This window comes from Theropithecus gelada, chromosome 11, assembly GCF_003255815.1.
Source record: "Theropithecus gelada isolate Dixy chromosome 11, Tgel_1.0, whole genome shotgun sequence".
Lineage (NCBI taxonomy): Eukaryota > Metazoa > Chordata > Mammalia > Primates > Cercopithecidae > Theropithecus > Theropithecus gelada.
In genome coordinates this window covers 15,293,709-15,313,209 of record NC_037679.1, presented here as the reverse complement: position 1 = coordinate 15,313,209, position 19,501 = coordinate 15,293,709, and the positions used below count along the sequence as shown (strand labels likewise).

Genomic DNA, 19,501 nt, shown 5'->3' with positions numbered 1-19,501 from the left:
GGGATAAACACAGTGCAGGGTAGGAAGCCTTGAGGGGCCCAAGGAGCTTGTCGAGGACTAAGACCTTGAGCTTCCCATGGACCCCAAGAGCAGAGAAGGGGAAGGGAAGAGCAGGGAAGGTCCTGAGCTGTGTGCACTGGTTGCCTGCACCCCTCCAGGCCTACAACGGTCACTGTGAAGCCTTGAAGACACTGGCAGAGACGCTGGTGAATCTGGACGTAAGGGACCACAAGGGCCGGACCGCACTCTTCCTGGCCACGGAGCGCGGCTCTACTGAGTGTGTGGAGGTGCTTACGGCCCATGGCGCCTCTGCCCTCATCAAGGAGCGCAAGCGCAAGTGGACGCCCCTGCACGCTGCTGGTTAGTGCCCACTTTAGGCTGCTGCCTTACCCTTGCCATGCCAGATCCCTCCTGGATGGGAATGGGGCTGGAAAGCGGAGTAGGGTGAGGAGAATGGAGACTTCAAGCCCTGATTCATAGCTTCCTATCCTCAGAGATTTCTCTGTGGCCCAGGTCTTCCTGTAACATTGACCCCAAGTCCTTTAGGCTTGACCTCGCCTCCCTTCTTCCTCTTGGCCCTGCCCTGACGCGGGGTCCCTTTCCCCTAGCTGCCTCTGGCCACACTGACTCCCTGCACTTGCTGATCGACAGTGGGGAACGAGCTGACATCACAGATGTCATGGATGCCTATGGACAGTGAGTGTGGGCCAGGGTGGGGTGCAGGTTTTCCAGTCCTTTTGGGATCCTCACTCCTCCTCCTGCCCCTCTGTAGGACCCCACTGATGCTGGCCATCATGAATGGCCATGTGGACTGTGTACATCTGCTGCTAGAGAAAGGATCCACAGCTGATGCTGCTGACCTCCGGGGCCGCACCGCCCTCCACCGCGGGGTGAGTGAGCTTCTGGGGGGTATTGTTTGCATGTGGGCCTCAGTGTGGGAGCACGGGACTCACCAGCAGTAGGGAATCCAATTGTCTAGGAGGCGAGCCAGGATTTTGTGCCCAGTCTCTTTTTTTTTGGAGACAGGGTCTCACTCCCATTGCCCAGGTTGGAGTTCAGTGACACTATCACGGCTCACTGCAGCCTTGACTTCCTGGGTTCAGGTGATCCTCCCACTTCAGCCTCCTGAGTAGCTGAAACTATAGGCACATGCCACCATGCCCAGCTAATTTTTGTATTTTTTGTAGAGATGGGGATCTTACCATCTTGCCCAAACTGGTCTTGAACTCCTGGGCTCAAGTGATCCCCCAACCTTGGCCTCCTGAAGTGCTGGGATTACAGGTGCGAGCCACCAGGCCCATGCTGTGCCCAGGATCTTATTGAGCCTTGTGCTTGCTCAAGGATGAGTCCCTGACATCCCCAGCTGATTTCCCTGGTATCTGTGCTTTGTTTTATTATTATTATTATTGTTGTTATTATTATTATTTTTTTTTTTTTTTTTTGAGACGGAGTCTCGCTCTGTCGCCCAGGCTGGAGTGCAGTGGCCGGATCTCAGCTCACTGCAAGCTCCGCCTCCCAGGTTCACGCCATTCTCCGGCCTCAGCCTCCCGAGTAGCTGGGACTACAGGCGCCCGCCACCTCGCCCGGCTAGTTTTTTGTATTTCTTAGTAGAGACGGGGTTTCACCGTGTTAGCCAGGATGGTCTCGATCTCCTGACCTCGTGATCCACCCGTCTCGGCCTCCCAAAGTGCTGGGATTACAGGCTTGAGCCACCACGCCCGGCCGTTATTATTATTTTTGAGACGGAGTCTCGCTCTGTTGCCCAGGCTGGAGTTCAGTGGCGTGATCTCGGCACACTGCAACCTCTGTCTCCCGGGTTCAAGCGATTCTCCTGCCTCAACCTCCCGAGTAGTTGGGATGACACGCCCAGCTAATTTTTTTATTTTTAGTAGAGACCAAGTTTCTCTGTGTTAGCCAGGATGGTCTCAATCTCCTGATGATGAGATCCACCCGCCTTGGCCTCCCAAAGGGTTGGGATTACAGGCGTGAGCCATTGTGCCTGGCGATATCTGTGCTTTGTAATCACATACAACTGAGTGCTTACCACTCACTCTACTTGGGATACCCTGCTGGCCCCATCCCATCGCATAATGTCAGCACCACCTAGATCCTCTTCCGCGACCACCTGTCCTCAGCTGCCTCCTCCTCCCACAAGATTTTTTGATCCCTTAGTCTCCTTCTCTCTGTTTAGTCTTTCACTCCAGAGCTCCAGTATTAACTCTTAGTATCCTGAATGTTTATTGGCATAGAGAGAGTCAAGGAGGGAGATGTGGGTCTTTGACACTTAGAATCATTGTTGTAAAGGGCCGGGCGCGGTGACTCACGTCTGTAATCCCAGCACTTTGGAAGGCCAAGGCGGGTGGATCAGCTGAGGTCAGGAGTTCGAGACCAGCCTGGCCAACATGGTGAAACTTTGTCTCTACTAAAAATACAAAAATTAATTGGGCGTGGTGGTGCATGCCTATAATCCCAGCTACTCAGGAGGCTGAGACAGAATTGCTGGAACCCGGGAAGCAGAGGTTGCAGTGAGCCAAAATCACACCATTGCACTCCAGCCTGGGTGACAGAGTGAGACTCTTGTCTCAAAAAAAAAAAAATCATTGTTGTAAAGACAAGGATTGAGGCCAGGTGCAGTGGCTCGTGCCTGTAATCCCAGCAGTTTGGGAGGCCGAGGCAGGCGGATCACGAGGTCAGGAGATCAAGACCATCCTGGCTAACATGGTGAAACCCCATCTCTAGTAAAAATACAAAAAAATTAGCCAGGCATGGTGGCACCTGCCTGTAATCCCAGCTACTCGGGAGGCTGAGGCAGGAGAATCGCTTGAACCTGGGAGGCAGAGGTTGCAGTGAGCCAAGATTGTGCCACTGCACTCCAGCCTGGGTGACAGAGCAAGACTCTGTCTCCAAAAAAAAAAAAGACAAGGATTGGAGCCCTGGAAGTGGTTCTTACTCCTGAGCCAGACTCAAGCAATAGGCCAGCAGAAAAGAAGGAGCTTTTCATCCCCTTCACACCCCCATGTTACTCACAGGCAGTGACTGGCTGTGAGGACTGCCTGGCTGCCCTGCTGGACCACGACGCATTTGTGCTGTGCCGAGACTTTAAGGGCCGCACACCCATTCACCTGGCCTCAGCCTGTGGCCACACTGCAGTACTGCGGACCCTGCTGCAGGCTGCCCTTTCCACAGACCCCCTGGATGCTGGGGTGGATTACAGCGGATACTCGCCCATGCACTGGGCCTCCTACACTGGTACTAGACTGGGGCCTCCACAGGCACAGGAGTATGTGTTGGAGTGTGTGTAGAGGAGGACGGGTGGGTTGTGGGAGGGACCTGGGTTGATCTGAATCTGGAAGTGGACTGGAGTGTCAAGACACAGGACAGACAGGGAACCTTGTTGTTTTTCTCCATCACAACTCTTCCTTACTCATGCCCAGGACACGAAGATTGTCTGGAGTTGTTACTTGAACACAGCCCGTTTTCATACCTGGAAGGAAACCCCTTCACTCCTTTGCACTGTGCAGTGTAAGTCCCTTCTGCTGCGTCAGCCCTTCTTGCGAGGGCCCATGACCTGAGCTTAGGACAGGTAGCCTACTTCCCTTGTCCTTCCTGATGACCCCTCCTCCCTGTTCCTCTAGGATTAATAACCAGGACAGCACCACAGAGATGCTGCTGGGAGCTCTGGGTGCCAAGATTGTGAACAGCCGAGATGCCAAAGGACGGTGGGTGATAGAAGACTTGGGGAGAAGTCCAGTTGCCTCTGGCTTCCTCTTTCTGCTTGGGCAGTATACTCTTCCCTATTTTAATCTACCCTGATCCCCGCCTTACAGGACCCCCCTTCACGCCGCTGCCTTCGCGGACAATGTCTCTGGGCTCCGGATGCTGCTGCAGCACCAAGCCGAGGTGAACGCCACTGACCATACTGGCCGCACTGCGCTCATGACGGCGGCTGAGAACGGGCAGACCGCTGCTGTGGGTGTGTAGGGGCCACTTGTGGAAGGGAGGAGCTCCCCTGGGGCATTTGCAGGATGGGTCAGCCCTGCCTGTGGAGGCTGGCTGGGGCTGGGGTTCAGACATCAGGAGGGTTGTCTTTGGATGTCTCGCCATCTGCAGACGGAATGCAAAGTGGAGAGCCCGGATGGCTGCTGCTCTGGAGGGAGGGTTCAGTCCCTCTGTCACATTTCTCTCGTAGAATTTCTGCTGTATCGAGGGAAGGCAGACCTTACTGTGTTGGATGAGAACAAGAACACGGCCCTCCACTTGGCTTGTAGCAAGGTACTTACCTGAAGTGATTGGGGGACTGCATAAGGGGCAGAGCTTGATGAAGAGAGGTAGGTCTCGGTTGTAGGGGGGACTAGGGCGGAAGTGAGGATTGTCCAGCACATCCCACTGGTGGGGCAGCTGTTTGTCCTCCTGTTACTCTCCCAACTCCTGCCTTGCACCCTGCCACACTTCTACTTCACAAGTCTCCACTCTGTTCCCCTCCCTCAGGGCCATGAGAAATGTGCCCTCATGATCCTGGCGGAAACCCAAGACCTTGGCCTTATCAACGCTACCAACAGTGCGCTGCAGATGTGAGTGCCTGGAAGGGGGCTCCTAGCTGGGGGAGGCCGGTGGGTGACGCAAAAGAGTGGCTGCTGTTCAGAGGCTCTCTGGAGCCTATAGTATTTGTTCAGCACCCTTGCCACCCTGTCTGGAGGTGGAAGGGCAGCTTAGCATCAAGCTCCTTCTTTTTCCTTTTTTCCAAGGCCACTCCACATTGCTGCCCGGAATGGTCTAGCTTCTGTGGTACAGGCCCTGCTGAGTCGTGGAGCCACAGTGCTGGCTGTGGATGAAGAAGGTGGGTGGGGTCTGGAGCCCCCTGCCTCTCTTGGGTTTGGGGTCAGGGACATTCTTTAGGAGGTGACTTCTTAATCTTGCTTTACATGGGATTTTCTTCCCAAGGGAACTCTTCAGAGTAGGGAGCCCACACCAGTACTCTGGAGTTTCACAGGGGAGCCTGCAGGGTCAGGAGGACTCCACACCCTGGGCTTTGATTCCTATGTCCACCCTTTAGCCCGCACTTAGAGAATCTGCCTGTCAGTCTTCCTGGGCCCTCGTCACCCTTGGATTCTGCCCCTGCTGGGTACCTGCCTGCCTTGGCTCCCTCCACAGAGAAAAGACTTCAGGGCTTGGGGGAGGCTGGCTGGGATACAGGACTCTGTGCCTCAGTTCTCCCCCTTGGCCCTGCAGGTCACACCCCAGCACTGGCCTGTGCCCCCAACAAAGATGTGGCGGACTGCCTGGCCTTGATCCTTTCCACCATGAAGCCTTTCCCACCTAAGGACGCCGTCAGTCCTTTCAGCTTCAGCCTGCTCAAGAACTGCAGCATTGCAGCTGCCAAGACGGTGGGTGGCTGCGGCGCCCTGCCCCATGGGGCCTCCTGCCCCTATAGCCAGGAGCGGCCCGGCGCCATTGGGTTAGACGGCTGCTACTCCGAGTAGCCCCCTCCAGTGTCCCTCCCCCGCCGGTGGCTTGATATCTAATTCTATTTATTTAGAAAAAGTCTAAACATTTAGGGCACTTTAAAGGAGAACACGACTGGGTGGAGGGGGCGGAGGGGAAGGAAGCCCTGGGGAGCAGCTGCTCACCCCTTTGCCACACCATCTTGGCCTGGCAGGGGTCTGGGACTGACAGGGAGCACCCCAGGCCCTTGGTACCCCCAGGGCGACCCCTTCTGCCAAGTGTCCCAAAATGATTGCTAAATGCCTGGCTGCCCCACTCTTTGACTCCATCTCTTGGTTCCCTCTTTCTGCTGCCAGCTCCCCTGACTCTTCCCTGGGGACTCCTCTCTGTGTCCCTCTTCTCCCCTGCCCCTGCTGCCAGGCAGATCCCTTCTTCTTCCATACCCATCACTGCCTCCCTGCTCGGCCGGTCCCTCCATCCCCGCAGCAGTGAGAAGCCTTAATTTCTGGTACTGTGTGAGCACTCTGGGGGTGTCCCCCTCCCCCTTCAGGGGCAGCTAGAGGATGAGGGGGGAGGATATTTAGCACTGGGGCCTGGAGCTTTTCCCCCACTTCTGTACCCTATCACCCCTAAAGTTCAAATGCAAAACACTTGAAGCAGCAACTACTGTACCTGGGCCCCAATCCTGCACTCTCCCCTGGCTCCTCATATGCAAATCAAGGGCTGGTTCTGCCCCCACAGCCTGCCCCCTCCCCCTTCCCTCCCAGTCCTAGCCTGGCCCCTAACCACGCACTTTAACCTTGCTTCTTTCTTTTATCTTCTTTTGGGAGGGCAGAGCCTGTGGCCATTCCTGCCCTAGCTCTCCTTTCCTTGAACTTTGAGGCTTGTCATGAATTTTTAAGTAAATGTTTTATCCTTTAGGGGAAGAAACAAATTAATTTCCTGCCCATTTCAAAACCACAGCCCTAGTATGTCCACTGTGTTTCAGGCATGTGTTTGCATGTATATGGAGGGAGGGACCGTGTTCTTCCTCCTGTGCCCCCAAGCCCATAGTTTATCTGTGCTCCCGATCTGCCTCCACCTTCCGTTATGTCCAAGAGTACCCACTGCCCCAGTCACTCCTGATCTGAAGCCAAAGATGGTAGGAGGGGCAGGGCCGACAAGGGACCGTGGCTACTCGGGACCCAGGCTTCCCCTCCAGTGTGAGGAAGAAGCTCTGACCTAGAGAGAGATGAATAGGTACTGGGGCTTGGTCCCTGCCTTCCCAGCAGGGAGGAAAGATGGGATTGAGCTAGGGGCTGCATTGGTAAGATTTCTAAAAGTCGCACCCCAAAAGCCAAACTGGGCTGGAGTGAAGAGGGGGCAGTTTTCTCTCTAAATGTAGCATTGAATTTGGCCCTGGTCCCTTTAAGTGCTCTGTCCACCCATCTCCTAGTGCAGCCTCCTGGACAGTTGGACCCACTCCTGCAGCCCAGTGTTCCCTTCCTCACACTCAATACCTCAGCCAGGGGCCAAGACACAGAACTTGAATAGAGGTCATGCCCCCTCCGCCCCAACAGTGCATCCTCGCCCAGTTTGGCTGCCATCAGTATTGTCCCCTGAGAACTGGACAGGCTTCGTTTACACAGTACAGGGTCTCCCCCTGAGGGGATCCTTCAGCCTCCCTCCCCTACCCAAGTTTGCTTTATTCACAGTCTTACCCATCTTTTAGTTGTATACCCTGAATGTCTTGCCATCCTTGTCAAGGGTGGGCTGAGGGGAGGGGGGCGTCCCAGGGACCCCCTCCCTCCCCAGTGGATACCCTTAACCATACCTCATGCTGGTTTCCAGAAGCCTGGGGTGTGTCCAAGTCCTTATCTTTCCATGGTCCCTTTTGATACCCTGTCTCTGTGTCTTGCTTCTCCCAACCCTCAGTTCCTAAATCATTTCAAGGCTTCCAAATGACCATTATTGATGAGAAGGATTGTGCAGCTTTTAGTTTTTATTTTTATTTTCAAAGCCAAAGGGCCTTGTGACGCCCCTCTTGCCCACCTCCCTCCACACCGTGTCCTCCCCTATATGACAATCAATGTGACCTCTCTTAAGGGCTGCAGCCCCCATCCCCAACCCTGCTGGCTCTGCAAAGCTTGCCTTCCCTTCAATTCTCTCTCCTGAAATCTTCCCATTCCACCCCCTCCTTCTCATCTTGGTGCTGGGAATTAGGTGGTGGGGGGCAAGGGGAGTGAGGAGACGGGTCCTCCAGAGAGAACTCGCGGAGTGTGAGTCGTGTTCTCCTTTTGCGACGTTTGGCGATGGCGGGAAGCATCCGAGTGTCTGTCAGGAGCCCCGTTGTCTTGCTAGATGAGATTTCTGGGGGCTGTCCGCTCCCTGCTGCCCTCAGCACACTGTCAGCAGTGCTGGGAGGTGGTGGGGAGTCCTCTATCCCTCCATATGTGGCTGTGAGGAAGCCTGGGGGACAAACAGCCTCCTCTCCTTATGCCAAAGGAAACCCCACGCCCCACCCTGGGCTCCCCAGCCCTAGTGTTTTTTGAAGCATTTTGACCATTCTCATGGCCACTGCATATTTATTTTAATGTTAAGTTTTTTTTAAACCTCTTTGACTTAAACGGGTGTGGAGAAGTAAAACAGGCAGAATGCCCCCCAATCTTCATGGGAGAGGGTGGGGAGGGAACAGCGCCTTCCCTTTGCCCTCCCCCTTCCCCCTCTCCCCACCGCAGCTCTAAAGCACTTGCTTCAAGTAATAAGCACTTTTGTGAAAAGGCCTATTTTAAGCGAGGACCCTGGGAGCAGCCCCAGGTCCCAGCAAAGGAAACAGAGCGAGGGCGACATAGGAGACAGGGAAACAGACGTGTGAATCAGAGGGTGAGATGGAAAGAGCCAGTTTTTAGTTTCTGATTTTTGGGGAGCTATTTCTGATTGGGCGGTGGCTCTGGTAGGGTCATGTACTATATCCTTCAGAAAAACGAATGGCACAAACTGTGGGTCCCAGGAAGGACCAGCAGACCCGGGTCACTGCCACTGTCCACTGAGACTGACGGGCCACCTCCCCCGCCCCGTGGCCCCCTGAGCCATAGGACTGCTGAAAACCACTGAATGTACAGCCCAGGTTGGGGTGGGGAGCAGCCCCTGGGGGAGGGGGCTTCTCCTTTTGTTTGGTGCTGTGGGGGGTGGGAGAGATGAGACTGAGGGACTGCCACCCCACGTAGACGTGTTTCTTGGGGTGGAGGGGCTGAGGAGGGCCTACCTCCCTCTCCAACCCCAGCCATGGCCCCTCTTCCTTCCTCACCCCTATCCGTTTTGACTGTAAGTCCAGCTCACCTTTGCCTTCAATATGTAACCAAAGGAAAACTCAATACTGTTTCCACCACTGTCTGCCCACCCGAGCACCTTCTTACTCCCTGGACCTAGAAGGGGAGAAGAGGCTGGGGGTGGGGTGGATGGGGCCAGAGTGAACGGTTCTACAGCTGTACCCCCAAAACCTCCTCCAGGGTCTTGGAAGGGGTCCTGAGAGGTGGGATTGGGGCCGGGCTGGCAGGGCTGAGTTTGCGCGCTGTGTATCTTATGCACGTGAGTGTTTTTGTCTGAATGACTCCAGTGACTGCTCCAGCGGGGAGGCCCCTTCCTCCTTCCCTCTCAGCCATTTCTCACCCACTTCCCATACCCAGTGTTCATCCCCTACCTCCCCTTCCCACCGCAAAGGAAAATAGCCTTACAGACCCTAGCCCAGAAACCCTACTCCTGGGGCAAACCAATATGGGCCCCCATCCCACCTAGTTTGAACCCTACCTTTTAAGAAGGAGGGATAAGGAACAAAGCAGCCCCTTCCCCTCTAATTGTGGTGGCTCCAGCCTTCTGCAGCCTTGACCCAGGTGGGGCGAGGGCGGAGGTGAGGAATCTTTGAGGACCAAGCCCAGTGGTCTGGGAAGTGGGAGGTAGAGAGGGAAGGGTCTGCCTTGGGGGCTCCCTCCTCCCAACCCAACCCCTAGAGAAGCGACCAAATCCCAGAGATGGGGTGAAGCTGGGGTGGGGAGGGTCTACTCTTTGAATTACTTGAAGGTACTGACTCCAAGGCTGCTGTTGCCCACTTAGGTGTGAGGGGGACACTGTCACTGCATTTGGGAGGGCAGAGGGTGGTGGGTGACCAGAGGATCCACCTTGGCCCTCACCCACTCCTGCTAGGCCCTTTCCCTGGGGAATCTGGAAGCCTAACTTTGCCCCCAGGGAAGTTGGGGAGCGCCTTCCCTCCCTTCTCCACCCCTCACTCTGGGCACCCTCTCCAATTGCACTAAAGTAGCTGTTGTGCCAGTCTGCCCCCCCAACAGTGGGGGAGGTCTCTGCTTCCAGTCTTCTTCCCCCGCTGCCTCCGCTCCCACCCTGGACAATCTCCTTGTTTCCCTTGTGTTCCTGGATAGCTCAGCTTTGTATGTGTGTTTGGGGGGTGGGGGTGGGTTCTGACTGGAATGGGTTTGGCAGGGGTTTGGGAAGGGTTAGGGGAGGATGGAGGATGAAGTCTCCTGCCCCCTTCCCCAGCTCCAGGCCACAGAAGCCTGGGAAGGGAGGGTGCCTACTCTCGCTGCTGTGTGTCTTGCAGATGTGCCAAAATGGGGGTGGGTGGGATGGGAGGGTGCCTGGCAGAGCAGCCCCTGGGGTGGCTCTCTCAAAGCAATATAGTTCCCCTGCGGGGGACAGCAAGACAGGGGAGAGGGTTGGGGTGGGGACCTGGGGGTTCCCCATGTACAGCTGTGTATATTCAGGGGTGTTCTCTGTCTGGTACCCGCCGTGGGCATCTATGTGTGTGTGAACCTCCCCTTCCCCAAGCCCTGCATGACCTGTGATGCTGCAGACACCACCATCCTGTGTGCAGGTGTGTGTTGGGGGGGCACGGAGGGGCATGTTCCATGTCCTGTTGCACCCTCTACCCTGTGACCCATGTACTCGGTTGTAGGAAGTAAAGAGAACTGAGCACAATTCACTGGATTCTAGTGGAATCTTTCTCTAAGCAATTTTCCCATTCCTGCCTCTCCCTGCCCCGGAACCACCTGTGGTGCTAGTGTTGGGATCAGGGGCGTTTAACGCTGGTGGGCAGCAATAAGGGGCAGATGTGCCCAGATGCCTGCATCCCCAGGGTGCCGAGGGCAGCAGGAAAAAGTGGGGACCTCGGTGCATTTGCCCCACCCCTCCCCTTCCTGGGCTAAAGCACAATGCTCTCCCCGCAGATTAATGACCCTGCGCCCTCCAGGCCCCTACTCACATCCTCCCCCAACCGGCTTCGGGTCCTCCCACCACACTCTGGTTTTCTATGCTGTTTTGGTGCAAGTACAACTGTCGTAGTCATGGCTTTGGGATGGGTTCTGTTTATTAAAATCCTGTTGCTCCTACTGGCCCTGTGTCCCGCCTCCATTCCTGTGGTTGGGGGGAAGGAAGGGCAACCCGACCCCTTTCCACTGGCCCCGTCAGCCCTCAGTGGTCATGGGCAGTAGCCGCTCCTCCAGCAGGGCTATGGCAAGCATGAGGCCGCCCCCCAGCAGCAGCCCCAGCCCCTGCAGGAGCACATGGGGCGTAGGCTTGGGCTCTGGAGGACGAAGCAGGGCTGGTAGCTGAAAGAAAAAGAGGATGTCAGGATTCTGGCCTTGCCCCTGACCTCTCAACACCAGAGGAAGGGTGTCAAAAAGCATCAGCAGCCCCCGCCTAAACACCTCAGTCCCTTGTTTCTCAGACTTTTGCGGGCCTGTGGTCTGATGCCCTTCCAGGAGCTAATGGTAGAGGCGGAGGGACTGCTACCTCCCTCTCCTCCACTCCCACCTCCCCACTGCCCTTGTTTTCTCCGCTCTACCCGACATCTCTCACCATGTCCACAAGGGCCACATAGAGGAAGACCCCAGCAGTGACCCCAAACACCCAGGGAGTGAGGGGGACAGGGCCCAGGCTGAGCCCCACCCCCAGGACTGCACCCCCCAGTCCCAGGGCTCCAGACACAAGGCTCAGCAGCAGCAGCCGCCGAAAGGACAGCCCTGACTGGAGCAGCATGGCAAAGTCACCTGTTAGAGACAGAGGACAAGATGGGAGGGAGTAAGCTGGGGTGCCCCTCATCCATGCCACCCGCCAGCCTCCAAGCTCTACCCCTTGGAGCTGTCTCCTTTCTGGAGTCCACCCCGCCCTGCTCCTGCCATTCCTACCCAGTTCATGGGGCAGCTCGTGGCAGAAGACCGCTAAGGTGGTACTGAGGCCACTGGAGAAGCCATCAGAGAAGGCAGCACCTGGGGCCAACGGGGTTGGAAGTTGTCAGTCCAGAAGAAATGTCTCCTCAGAAGCAGGCTCCTGTGTTCTGTGGTCCTCCCATCCTCTCCCCATTTTCCTCAGGGCCCTCTCCTAGCCGCAGCGGATAACTAGGAACCCTGGCCTCCCCTTGGACCTGCTTCCCTCCATTCCCACCCCTCACACCTATGGCCAGCCCGTCAGTGAGGTTGTGTAGACCGTCTCCCAGGAGGACCATCCACGTGATATCAGTGCCACCCTGGTGCCCATGACTGTGGCCTTGGTGCCCAGGAGGGGCTGGGGCTGGTGGGTGCTGGCTGTTCTGCTCCCTCTGGCCTTGAGCCCCTAGCTCTGCGGGAAGAACCACAGGACAGTGTTGGTGGCTGCAAGTAAGGACTGTGAGCTTCGAGCCTACTCTTCAAATTTTCTCCTCTAGTCACCTGGAGCTGCCTGTAGGGGCTGAAGGGCCATCCCACTGCCATTCTCCGGGTCCAGGTTTCGTGTTTCGAGATCCCTTCGTTTTCGCCTGCAGCATCTCTGAAATAGGAGGGTATCCCTCCTAGTGGAGGAGGCAGCAGAGCCAGGGACTAAGGGGAAGCCAGGCCACAAGCTGGGAAAATGAACACCTGGTTCCACCTCTGGCACCTGGGATGTTCTTTGGCCTCTACCTTCTTCCCAGGTTGGCACCTCCCCTCTGTTTCTTGTTGACTTGAGCTCAGAAGATGATGCCATTTGGCCAGAAGTCCTGGGTCTGTGCTTAAGGAGCCCCTATCCACTCCCTGTTAGCCAATAGGTCCTGCACACCAGGCGAATATGGGAGATCCAGGAGCACACACTGCTCCTCTCTTGGCTTTTTGACCCAGTTCTTTTTTGGTTTTCTTTTTTGAGACAGAGTCTCACTCTGTCACCTGGGCTGAAGTGCAATGGTGCCGTCTTGGCTCACTGCAACCTCCACCTCCTGAGTTCAAGTGATTCTCCTGCCTCAGCCTCCTGAGTAGCTGGGATTACAGGCATGTACCACCACGCCCAGCTAATTTTTGTATTTTTAGTAGAGACAGGGTTTCACCATGTTGGTCAGGCTGATCTCGAACTCCTAACCTTGTGATCTGCCCGCCTCGGCCTCCCAAAGTGCTGGGATTACAGGCGTGAGCCACCACGCCCAGCCTGGCCCAGTTCTTGACTGGGACTCTGGTTTCAGCAGAAGGAGGAGAAAAGGGTATCACTCACTGGCCTGAGCCCTCGGTGTCGCAAAAGCCCCAGCATGTTCTCCAGCACAAAGAGCAGGAAGAGGCCTCCGAGCACTGACAGCCCCGGGCCCAGGTCCTCCTCTGGTAGTCCACCAGGTCCTGCGTGCCGCCCTTCTTGTGCCTGACAGAGAGAAGGTCAGGGCAGACCCTGGAAGCCCCTATACCCAACAACATCCCCTTGCATGGGTGGTGGCAAGCCTTTGCTCATATGCTCTACTTGAAGGCACCTGTGAGCTGAAGCCAGGCTCCAGGAGTAGGATGTGGGAGGTGATGGAAAGTGGGAGGGGATGTCCTGTGGCTGGGGATACCTTAGATCCATGGAGGCCAGGGGTTCAAAGAAGGGGCTTCACATACATGCGGTAGCAGGTGTAGCAGTGCATCCCCACAAAGAGTGCCCACGGCCAGGGCCCCCAGGAAGCCCAGTAAGGGCCGCAGTAGACGAGGTTCCAGGAGCCGCAGCAGCAGCAGGGATAGGGGAGAAGGGAGGCTGAGCAACAGGACTGCCAGGGCACTCTGAAGCAGGGCTGGGGAGAATCAGGGGCTGAAGTTAGGCCAGGGCAGGAGGAGGGTCCCACATGTAAGGTGGGGCAGAGAGAACACTACAAGGAGAGGCAGGACCCCAGTGAGCCTCCTTTCTTGGCATGGGCCCCACTTCCAGGATTCAGGGAGCCCCCCACCCACTCCTACTTGCTGACCAGATAGTAGATCCCCTGGGGGTGCAGGGGCCGGAGCTCCGATGCAGACGCGGCTGTCGATCTGATAAAGCAGGGCTGGGCACAGCAGAGCAAACTGACGAGGAGTCAGAGGAGCAGCGGGGCTCAGGCCAAAATTGACCAGCAGCTGGGAGCCGTTCAGACACTAGGGGAGTTGAGGTTCATACATTGGAGAATCACCAGGAACTATGACTCAGATCTTTAACACTTGGCCAGGTGCAGTGGCTCACACCTGTAATCCCAGTACTTGAGAGGCCCAGGCAGGTGGATCACCTGACGTCAGGAGTTCTAGACCAACCTGGCCAACATGGTGAAACCCTGTCTCTACTAAAAATACAAAAATTAGCTGGGGATGAGCCGGGTGCGGTGGCTCAGGCCTGTAATCCCAACACTTTGGGAGCCTGAGGCAGGTAGATTGCCTGAGCTCAGGAGTTCGAGACCAGCCTGGGCAACATGGTGAAACCCCATCTCTACTAAAGTACAAAATATTAGCTGGGCATGGTGGCGTGTGCCTATGGTCCCAGCTACTCAGGAGGCTGAGACAGGAGAATCGCTTGAACCCAGGAGGCAGAGGTTGCAGTGAGCCGAGATCACGCCAGTGCACTCCGGCCTGGGCGACAGAGTGAGACTCCATCTCAAAAAAAAAAAAAAAAAATTGCTGGGGATGGTAGTGAACACCTATAATCCCAGCTACTTGGGAGGCTGAGGCAGGAGAATTGCTTTAACCCAGGAGGTGGAGGTTGCAGTGAGCCGAGATCGCGCCATTGCATTCCAGCCTGGGTGACAGAGTCACACCCTGCCTCAAAAAAAAAAAAAAAAAAAATTTAACAGCTGTCCTTCCATTGCATAGACTCCTGGGTCTCTCCCAGGGTCCCCTTTGCTCCTACTGGCAGGTGTCTTGGGGACTGGGGCCAAGGGTACTTATAATCAATGTGTATTAATTATTAGTAAATATTCAGTCCAATGCAGGTATTCAATTCGATACAAACTGGGTGCTAGTGAGCATTGTCATCATTTCCCCCTCCAAACCCTGATCATTTCAATCATTTCATTGATTTGATAAATGAAGCTGGTTGGAAAACTAGAGCTCTCCATGCCAGAATCTTAAAAGGGAAAAGACCCTAAAATGCCATCTAACCTCCCTCTCAGCAGCCCTGTCCGATGTTCATCTGGCCTCAGCTTGAATGCTTCCTGCATAGGGCACTCACTGGACCTCCATCAGGGTTAGGCAGCTTTGTCTGCCCTCTGGTGTAAGTAGAACATATTCTCTGTCTTTCTGGATGAAGACGGCTATCCATTCCCTGCAGTTCTCCTCTCCAGGTGACCATCCAGATCCTATCCTGGGCTGCTTCTCTAGATTCTCTGCTTTGCCATCTATTCCTCTAAACTGAGTCTTGGAGCTCTGGATATGGGCTCACCTGCTCTGATCCCAGAGGGAACATAGTTCACTATTGAAATAGCATCCCCTAAGACCACAATGGAATTTTTTTTTTCTTTTTTTGAGACGGAGTCTCGCTCTGTCACCCAGGCTGGAGTGCAGTGGTGTGATCTCGGCTTACTGCAATCTCTGCCTCCTGGGTTCAAGCAATTCTCCTGCCTCAGCCTCCTGAGTAGCTGGGATTACAGGCATGTGCCACCATGCCCAGCTATTTTTTTTTTTTTTTAGACGGAGTTTCCCTGTTGTTGCCCAGACTGGGGTGCAAATGGCACCATCTCGGCTCACTGCAACCTCCGCCTCCCGGGTTCAAGCGATTTGCTCACCTCAGCCTCCCAACTAGCTAGGATTACAGGCACCCGTTACCACGCCAGGCTAATTTTGTTTTTTGTTTTTTGTTTTTTTTTTGTTTTTTTTTTTTTGAGACGGAGTCTCGCTGTGTCTCCCAGGCTGGAGTGTGCAGTGGCGCGATCTCGGCTCACTGCAAACTCCGCCCCCTGGGTTCACGCCATTCTCCCGCCTCAGCCTCCCAAGTAGCTGGGACTACAGGCGCCCGCTACCACGCCCGGCTAATTTTTTGTATTTTTAGTAGAGACGGGGTTTCACCGTGTTAGCCAGGATAGTCTCGATCTCCTGACCTCGTGATCCACCCGCCTCGGCCTCCCAAAGTGCTGGGATTACAGGCTTGAGCCACCGCGCCCGGCCTAATTTTGTATTTTTTAGTAGAGATGAGGTTTCACCACGTTGGCCAGGCTGGTCTCAAACTCCTGACCTCAGGTGATCCGCTCACCTCGGCCTCCCAAAGTGTTGGGATTACAGGCATGAGCCACCACACCTGGCCCATGTTGGGATTTAAAAACAAAACAAAAAAAACCTGATTATTTAAACATTTCAGGCCATCTAATCCCATGGCTCCTTCCCCTTTAGAGACCATCAGACTCACATCCTCATTCAGGTGGTCAGCCAATGAGTGGTCCAGCAGCAGAAGCCTGTGAAAGAGGTCCAGGCCCGAGGGGGCTGGCCCACGGGGTAGATGAGGAGCCTTTGACTCTTCCAGGTCACCCCACCCTGAGGGACCCAGAGGCATCCCTGCCCAGACATCCACACTCAGCTCAGGGTTCTGCGGCCTGGAATGGATGAGACAGCAAGTCAGCCTCCCTTGTGTTCTCTATCAACCCGCTTTGAGAGGCTCCCAGGGAGTTTAGGGGGAAAGAGGGAACTAGCCACTGACGGGAGATCCTGGGACCCAGAAACCATGGAATGTCATTCTTAGGAAGATCTGAGAGTTGTCCATTTTCTGCCACTGGGGGGACAGAAAAAAGGAGGACAACCAGCCGGGCGCGGTGGCTCACGCCTGTAATCCCAGCACTTTGGGAGGCCAAGGTGGGTGGATCACATGAGGTCGGGAGTTCGAGACCAGCCTGACCAACATGGAGAAACCCCATCTCTACTAAAAATACAAAATTAGCCAGGGTGGTGGCGCATGCCTGTAATTCCAGCTACTTGGGAGGCTGAGGCAGGAGAATCACTTGAACCCGGGAGGCAGAGGTTGTGGTGAGCTGAGATTGCGCCATTGCACTCCAGCCTGCGCAAAAAGAGCGAAAGTCCGTCTCAAAAGAAAAAAAAGGAGGACAACCAAAAGGGCTACGAATGGCTGGGCACAGTGGCTTACACCTGTAATCCCAGCATTCTGGGAGGCTGAGGTGGGTGGATCACCTGAGGTCGGGAGTTCGAGACCAGCCTGACCAATATGGTGAAACCCCGTCTCTACTAAAATTACAAAAATTAGCCAGGCATGGTGGTGTGTGCCTGTAATCCCAGCTACTCAGGAGGCTGAGGCAGGAGAATTGCTTGAACCCGGGAGGTGGAGGTTACAGTGAGCCAAGATCACACCACTGCACTCTAGCCTGGGCAACAGAGTGAGACTCTGTCTCAAAAAAAGTTAAAAAAAAAAGAAAAGAAAAGAAAAAAGAAAGGGCTGCCAGGAAAGGGCTGCCAGGTGCGGTGGCTCATGCCTGTAATCCCAGCACTTTGGGAGGCCAAGGCAGGCAGATCACCTGAGGTCGGGACTTTGAGACCAGCCTGACCAACATGGAGAAACCCCGTCTCTACTAAAAATACAAAATTAGCTGGGTGCGGTGGCACATGCCTATAATCCCAGCTACCAGGGAGGCTGAGGCAGGAGAATTGCTTAAACCTGGGAGGCAGAGGTTGCGGTGAGCCGAGATAGCGCCACTGCACTCCAGCCTGGGCAACAAGAGCAAAACTCCATTTCAAAAAAAAAAAAAAGAAAAAGAAAGGGCTACGAATTTGGAGCCAAATTAGCCCAGAGACACTGAACAGTGATACTAAGAGCAAGAAATTTAAGGGCTTAGAGATTTGGAGGAGGAGAGAATTAGAAGGCAATGGAGGTCTAGGGTGGTGGCTCCCATCTGTAGTCCCAGCACTTTGGGAAGCTGAGGCAGGCAGATCGCTGAGCTGAGCCCAGGAGTTTGAGAACAACCTGGGCAACATGGCGAAGCCCTGTCTCTACAAAAAATTTTAAAAATTAGCCGAGTGTGGTGGTGTGTGCCTGTGGTCCCAGCTGCTCAGGAGGCTGAGGTGGGAGGATGGCTTCAGCCTGGGAGGCAGAGGTTGCAGTGAGCTGTGAATATGTCACTGCACTTCAGCCTGGGTGACAAAATGCGACCCCCCCCCCCCCCCGTCTCAAAAAGAGCGAGAAGGCAATAGAGGCATGAGAGGTTTTGAAGAGATACCAAGGAGCTGGGTTCTGAAGAATTTGTAACTCCAGGGATCTTGTGAGGAAGCCAGAATGAGGCAACTGGGGGCAAGCACTGAGAGAACCTGGGGGATGTGGCCCTGTGGAGTGGAGGAAGGGGTCAGTACCTGTGCGTGGAATTGTTTGCAGCTGGGGGTGCAGCCCGTCCAGTCAGAGGCCCATGCTGTCCCAGGCGAAGCCCCTGAACTCGGCCTAGCCCCAGGCTGTGGAGAAGCCGCGCCAAGCCCCCTGCAGTCAGCGTCCCATTCTCTCCATACAGGCCAAACAGCTGGGCCAGGTAATGGTTCTGCTCCTGCTCAGCAGGGCCCAGGTTGGGGACTGAGCCCCCTACCCAGCCCAAGATGACCCACACACAGAAGCCGGCCAGCAGATGACTCACTGGGGACCCCATCATTGGTGAGGGGAATGGCTTAGGGTCTCAGGTTCTGGCTCCTATTCTCCCCGAAACATCATGAGGACTGTGCCCTGGAAGAAGAACGAATGGGCTGGAGTTGCTGCTCTGCTCTCCAGCTCGGGTCCCTGGGGGAGCCAGAGCTCCTTACACCTGTTCCCCACCGAGTCCAGCAGCAGCCCCTACTGCAGCCTTCTTTCTCCCTTCACAATGCCTTCTTCGGGAGCAGCCTCTTGTTTGCCGGTTCCTAGAGCACCTCCCTGACTCGGAGCTCTCCCCATACTTCATCCAGAGCTGACTGTCCATTCCTTGTCCCCTAAACCCCACCCCTCAACTTTGCCCCACCTCTTTATCCCCCCTCAATCCCCAGGGCCTCACCCCTACTGGCAATGTGAGAGCTGTCACCTCAGGTCCCTTGTTAGACCTTGCCGTTGATGTTAAGCAGTTCCTGAGTCAGGGAGGGGGGAGTCCAGGCTTAGCCTCCAGGTGTCCAGGTGGATCGGAGGCCACGTCACATAGAAGGCTAAGATGCACACGCACCCCCTCCTAGCCCACCTGCCTTGGGGCGGGGTCAGGGGTGGGGCCAATGTGTGAAGGCTCACATAAGAGAGGAGTTAATGGTTCACTGGTCTCTGGGGTGGGGGTCAAAGGTCAGTCTCTGCTGGGCCCCTGAGTAGGGAGGGGCCACCCTCTGCCCTGGGAAAGCCACATGGCTAAGGAGAACCTGGGCCTAGTCTTTTTCCTCTTAAATAATTCACCCCATCCTTAACACAGTTAGTACCATTTTAGCCCTTTCCCGCATGTACTTCCACCCCACCTACCTTACATCTGGCACTAAACTTCATCTCCAACCCCCATCCCCATATACCTTGGGAAGGTTGGACCCAGGTGTCCCTAACCTGGGGAAGAGGGGGAAAAGGCAGATCAGTGGCAAGCCCAGATGCATGCATGGGAAATAAGCTGTTCTTAGCAATTTCTCACCCCAAGAAGAGAAAGAGCCAGAGCTCTAGGGATCAATGACCAAGAAAGGGGAAGCCCTGTGGGGGAGAGGAAACAAGGATCTGGGCTCCCCTCTGATGTCTGACCTGGCCTAAAATCAGGAAGCGAAGTCTGATAGGGGTGACTGGTCCAGGGGGTTGAGGTTGGCATTACCTGATCGCAGGAGACAAGGACACCCAGAGGAAGGGGGACACAGCCTTCTTGGTTCCAGCTGGGGGGGTAGGCAGGCAGGCGGGCAAG

At 55.4% G+C, this 19,501-nt stretch overlaps 2 protein-coding genes across 2 annotated transcripts in view; one reads left to right on the top strand and one right to left on the bottom strand.

The window, feature by feature from the left end:
• The window catches only part of ANKRD52 (ankyrin repeat domain 52), a 20,810-nt gene extending 9,990 nt beyond the window's left edge, over window positions 1–10,820 (top strand). The window contains exons 18-28 of the mRNA XM_025402026.1: window positions 159–360; window positions 609–696; window positions 773–890; window positions 3,030–3,249; window positions 3,435–3,522; window positions 3,636–3,719; window positions 3,828–3,973; window positions 4,190–4,272; window positions 4,489–4,571; window positions 4,746–4,837; window positions 5,230–10,820. Coding sequence (XP_025257811.1) covers window positions 159–360; window positions 609–696; window positions 773–890; window positions 3,030–3,249; window positions 3,435–3,522; window positions 3,636–3,719; window positions 3,828–3,973; window positions 4,190–4,272; window positions 4,489–4,571; window positions 4,746–4,837; window positions 5,230–5,480 — 1,455 coding nt within the window. The 3' untranslated portion in view covers window positions 5,481–10,820. The remainder of the gene's footprint in view (window positions 1–158; window positions 361–608; window positions 697–772; window positions 891–3,029; window positions 3,250–3,434; window positions 3,523–3,635; window positions 3,720–3,827; window positions 3,974–4,189; window positions 4,273–4,488; window positions 4,572–4,745; window positions 4,838–5,229) is intronic.
• SLC39A5 (solute carrier family 39 member 5) lies at window positions 10,781–19,501 on the bottom strand. Its single transcript, XM_025402027.1, has 13 exons — window positions 19,415–19,501; window positions 19,244–19,299; window positions 18,668–18,710; window positions 17,979–18,336; window positions 16,036–16,219; window positions 13,640–13,802; window positions 13,299–13,468; window positions 12,925–13,065; window positions 12,138–12,234; window positions 11,884–12,048; window positions 11,619–11,699; window positions 11,290–11,480; window positions 10,781–11,039 (listed from the first exon to the last, which is right to left on the bottom strand). The coding sequence occupies exons 4-13, from the start codon at window positions 18,263–18,265 to the stop codon at window positions 10,896–10,898; spliced, it is 1,623 nt and encodes a 540-aa protein (XP_025257812.1). The 5' UTR covers window positions 18,266–18,336; window positions 18,668–18,710; window positions 19,244–19,299; window positions 19,415–19,501; the 3' UTR covers window positions 10,781–10,895.